Here is a 4,750-nt window from a genome sequence, read left to right as displayed (position 1 = left end):
CGGCCTCTTGCGGAGCGGCTCCCCAGCAGGCGGCGACGGGGCCTCCCTCTCAGCCGCCACTACCGAGGGAGAGCCGCCGGGCTGAAGGGCGAGCGCCGCCTCGTCCGCCATCTTTCAACCGCCTCTCTGGCCCTCCTCCCTCGCCTCTTCTGCTCCCGCTCGACTCGCGGCACTGGCGCCCCCGCGGCTCTGGCTGCGGGAGATTTAAACCCCGTCACGTGACGCGCGGCTCCTCGCCCCCGCCCTCCCGCCGCTCCCGCCACCCACGCGGGCCGGACCACAACACCGCGGGTCACGTGCAGGCGGAGGCGGCGTGGGCCTGGGGGAAACCCCGCCTTGGGTGCTGCGGCCCCACCCCTTGGAGGCAGGCGCGTCTCGCAGCCAAACTTGTCTTTCAGAGTCTTCAAATCAGTGCCCGCGGGTTGCTTCAAGTTTTGGTTCGCACCGCGAGTTTCCACTTCTGCCTGAAGAGCACGCCTTGCTCGACTGCCTTTGTCTTTTATTAACTTATGCTGAGGGTTAATACTAAGTTCCTGAACGGCGTTAAGGCTAAACTTCCCGAAATGTGCTAAGTAATCGGTCAGTTTGTTAACGGACAAGTGAAGTGAAATTCGCTCAGTCCTGTCCGCCTCTCTGTAACCCCGTGGACTATACGGTCTATGGAGTTCTCTAGCCCAGAATACTGGAGTGAGTAGCCAGCCTTTCCCTTCTCCAGGTGATCTTCCCAACCCAGGGTTCGAGCCTGGGTCTCCCGCACTGCAGGCGGATTATTTACCAGCTGAGCCACACGAGAAATAGAGGCAAAAAGCACGGTTCACTTGTCAACCTACCTCCACACCCACTCGCACAGCTTCTCTTTGACTCCCTTTTTCTCTTTGCTTTTGTCTTTAGACTACTGCTATTTCTTCCTCTCTCCATCCGTTGTAGGGCGGTGTAGATTGTCCATTAAAGGCATGTGTGCGCCCTGCAAAGACCTTTGAGGTGGAGGGATGATCAGCCTACCTGCTTTGTGGTCCCAGCTTGGCCCCAAATGTGTGATTTCCCTCGTATGCTGTTGCTGCTACTGCTAAGTCGCTTCAGTCGTGTCCGACTCTGTGCGATCGCAAAGACGGCAGCCCACCAGGCTCCCCCGTCCCTGGGGGATTCTCCAGGCAGGAACACTGGAGTGGGTTGCCACTTCCTTCTCCAATGCATGAAAGTGAAAAGTGAAAGGGAAGTCGCTCAGTCGTGTCCAACTCTTAGCGACCCCATGGACTACAGCCTATCAGGCTCCTCCGTCCATGGGATTTTCCAGACAAGAGTACTGGAGTGGGGTGCCATTGCCTTCTCCATTCCCTCGTATAGGTTTCATAAAATGAGTATATCGGGTCAAGTGGAGTGGTATAAAGATAACTGGGCAGAGCATGACTTATATGCCGCTACAAATATGTAGATTTGGGTAAGAATTTGAGATCCTTCTAGCGTGAGAAGTTTAGCTTTTCTGAACCCAAGATCTTCATCTGTAAAATGGTTAATGACTATTTTGTAGGGTTATGATGAGAATTAAAGATAGCCAGATGTAAAGTGAAGGGTGTACATAGTAGCCAAAAATATTAATTCCTTGCCTACTTGAAGTCCCTCTTCTGTTCACTTTTCCTGAAATTTTAGGACTCTCACTCCACATCTAACCTTAACTACGAACCCGTATGATACATGGCAGATCCAGAGCCAAACTTCGTGGGCATCTGTTTCTGAAACATAGCACTTCTACCCCCTTAAGGGGTAGTGAGTTTATAGTTTATCAGTCTGTAAGCTTTGAGTGGGTCCTGTCTATACAGTGACAATTACTGTTTGAACTTAAGAAAGCAACTTAAGGTGTTTCATCCTTTAAAAAAAAACAGTTCTAATTTTGAAAATTTAACTGGAAGGTCCCATCTAAACCCAAAAGTCTTTGTACCTCGAGTTAAACTGAAAATCTCTCCTTACAGCTGGTTGTTTCATTTCTAAAAGTGATGATCTCTTTCATCCTCCTCCTGCTGCTGCTGCTAAGTCGCTTCAGTCGTGTCCGACTCTGTGCGACCCCAGAGACGGCAGCCCACCAGGCTCCCCCGTCCCTGGGATTCTCCAGGCAAGAACACGGGAGTGGGTTGCCATTTCCTTCTCCAATGCATGAAAGTGAAAAGGGAAAGTGAAGTCGCTCAGTCGTGTCCGACTCTTTGCAACCCCATGGACTGCAGCCTACCAGGCTCCTCCATCCATGGGATTTTCCAGGCAAGAGTACTGGAGTGGGGTGCTATCTTTCATCCTAAAAGGCTTGAAATCACTGAAGTGTTCCTTCAGATAGATGCCCTGTAATCAGCCTGTGAACAAATCCTGTGGTCTTTTCTTCCCTCCTACACTTCTTCTAGTGCTTAATTAGGTAGACACCTCGCCCTTCCTGGCTTTCATACTCAATCCTATTCTCTCCCCACTTTATCTTATCTCACAATATATTTCAAATTGCTTCTCGACTATGTTGGTAGGATATAATATATAAAATGTTAAGAGTCAATATTCTATCAAAATAGAAACAGGACTTTCAGATTAAAAAAAAAAAGACATGTAAGCTTATGAACATCTTATTACTTCATTGATTTGTATATATTGTACTTCAGAGACACTTGATGGTGTTATGAAATACTGTGTGATCACTGTGTGATTACTTGTGCCCTAATGGCACAGTCATGGCCAGTAGGATAAGCGAGAGACAGAAGTTGTATTACAAAACAACACAAACTCTCATCTCTTCTGGCCTTACCAGTAGTTGAAAATTTCTTGCACGAAATTCAGCTCATTCTTTGTTCCTAAAGCTGGAAGTTCACATTCAGTTTTTCAGATCTCCTGTGGCTCTAGTGTTGACCTTCTTGTTAGTATTTTTGGCATTACTATTCTCTAAATAGTACTTTTCATATTACAAAGCTACTTTTTTTTAAAAGGAAGAAAGCTCTTTACGTTCTCATATGGAATGATCTCCAAACTGCATTGGGCAAGATGTAAAACAGTGTGTGCAGGATAGTGCCATTTGTTTTTTTGTTTTTTTAAAAGGGTGTGGAAGTGAGACCAGATGTATGCATTAGCTTATATATGTGTATAAAATAACCCTGGAATCACTTGAAATAAATACGTACATGCCTGCCACGTATTTGTCATACTTTTTGCCTGTGCCTACTTTCCTAGAACAAATTCTCTGTACTCCTTATTCAGTAGATTGGAGAACACATTCCCCTATTTTATTTGTTAACTTATTTTTCTCTATGTGTTTTATTGACTGTCTCCCCCGACTACAGGAGGGACTTTGTTGTCCCTGCTCACCTCTGTATCATCAGCTATCTAGTAGAGAGCTAGCACATATATTTATTGAACAACAGACTAAATGAAGAATCTAAAGGAAACCTGCCACATAGGAAAAGAATTGTTGAATGAAAGGCGATGGGCAGGGACTTCCCTTGTGGTCCAGTAGCTAAGACTCCAAGCTCCCAATGTAGGGGGCCCAGGTTTGATCCCTGGTCTGGGAACCAGATCCCACGTGTGCAACTAAGACCTAGTGCAGTCAAATAAATAAATATTTTTTAAAAATAAAAGGGGAAAAATAGGGATAGGCAGCAAAGGTGCTTAAAAAAAAAAAAGGCAAGGAAATTCAGTTTGTAGCCAGCACAGTTCACATGAGAACGTTAGTAAAACATGAGATTTCTGGTATCTTGTTCAAGAGGATGAGCATGGTGTACTGGCCTATGTGTTTCCCAACACCAACAACCAAATCTCTGATTCTTCAGACGATAACTGGATATTCAGCAATTCAAATCATTTTTGACATTAAATACTGGGAGCTGGTGAAGGTCTCAGTCTCACAGGACTGTCCCCAGTTCAGATGCCAGTCACAAGTCCCAGAATTATAGATTTCTGACCAAAAGGCTTTGAATTTGGAGTTCTGGTGAAACTCTCCTAAAGTTCAATAATTTCCTCAGGTGGCTCACAGAACCTAGTAAGACACATTACTTATATCTACAAAGAAAGCATTAACTTTTGTATCCTTACAAAGGAGACACATGAACAGCCATATAAAGAGATACACAGGGCAAAGTTCACAAAGATCCTGAGCAAAAGTCCATGTGGAGTTGGGGCACACCACCCTCCCTGCACTTCACTGTGTTCACCAACTTGAAAGCCATCTGAAACTTCTTGTTCAAGAGTTTTTATAGAATTTAAAGTCTCCAGCACACCCTGCCCCTCACTCTGGAGCTCGGGAGTAGAGCTGAAAATTTTCCACTCTCTAGTTACTTGGTCCTTCTGGTGACCAACTCCATCTCAAAGCTATCTTGGGGATCCCGCCCTAAGACCTACTTTATGCTACCTCATTAGCATAAACTCAGGAGTGCTGGAAGAGTCTTCTTATAAATAATAAAAGACGCTCCTACTGGAAAAGGTCAGTTTTCATTCCAATCCCAAAGAAAGGCAATGCCAAAGAATGCTCAAACTACCGCATAATTGCACTCATCTCACACGCTAGTAAAGTAATGCTTAAAATTCTCCAAGCCAGGCTTCAGTAATATGTGAACTGTGGACTTCCTGATGTTCAAGCTGGTTTTAGAAAAGGCAGAGGAACCAGAGATTGAATTGCCAACATCCGCTGGATCATCGAAAAAGCAAGAGAGTTCCAGAAAAACATCTATTTCTGCTTTATTGACTATGCCAAAGCCTTTGACTGTGTGGATCACAATAAACTGTGGAAAAT

The 4,750-nt window shown here is 45.3% G+C and overlaps 1 protein-coding gene across 1 annotated transcript in view; it reads right to left on the bottom strand.

The window, feature by feature from the left end:
• Positions 1-276, bottom strand: part of SIRT1 (sirtuin 1) — a 26,742-nt gene extending 26,466 nt beyond the window's left edge. Inside the window, exon 1 of the mRNA XM_010852389.1 lies at positions 1-276. Coding sequence (XP_010850691.1) covers positions 1-111 — 111 coding nt within the window. The 5' untranslated portion in view covers positions 112-276.
• Positions 277-4,750: the final 4,474 nt, after the last annotated feature.

Source organism: Bison bison, unplaced genomic scaffold, assembly GCF_000754665.1.
Source record: "Bison bison bison isolate TAMUID 2011002044 unplaced genomic scaffold, Bison_UMD1.0 scf7180017864309, whole genome shotgun sequence".
Taxonomy (NCBI): Eukaryota; Metazoa; Chordata; class Mammalia; order Artiodactyla; family Bovidae; genus Bison; species Bison bison.
This window is presented reverse-complemented; position numbering and strand designations above follow the sequence as displayed.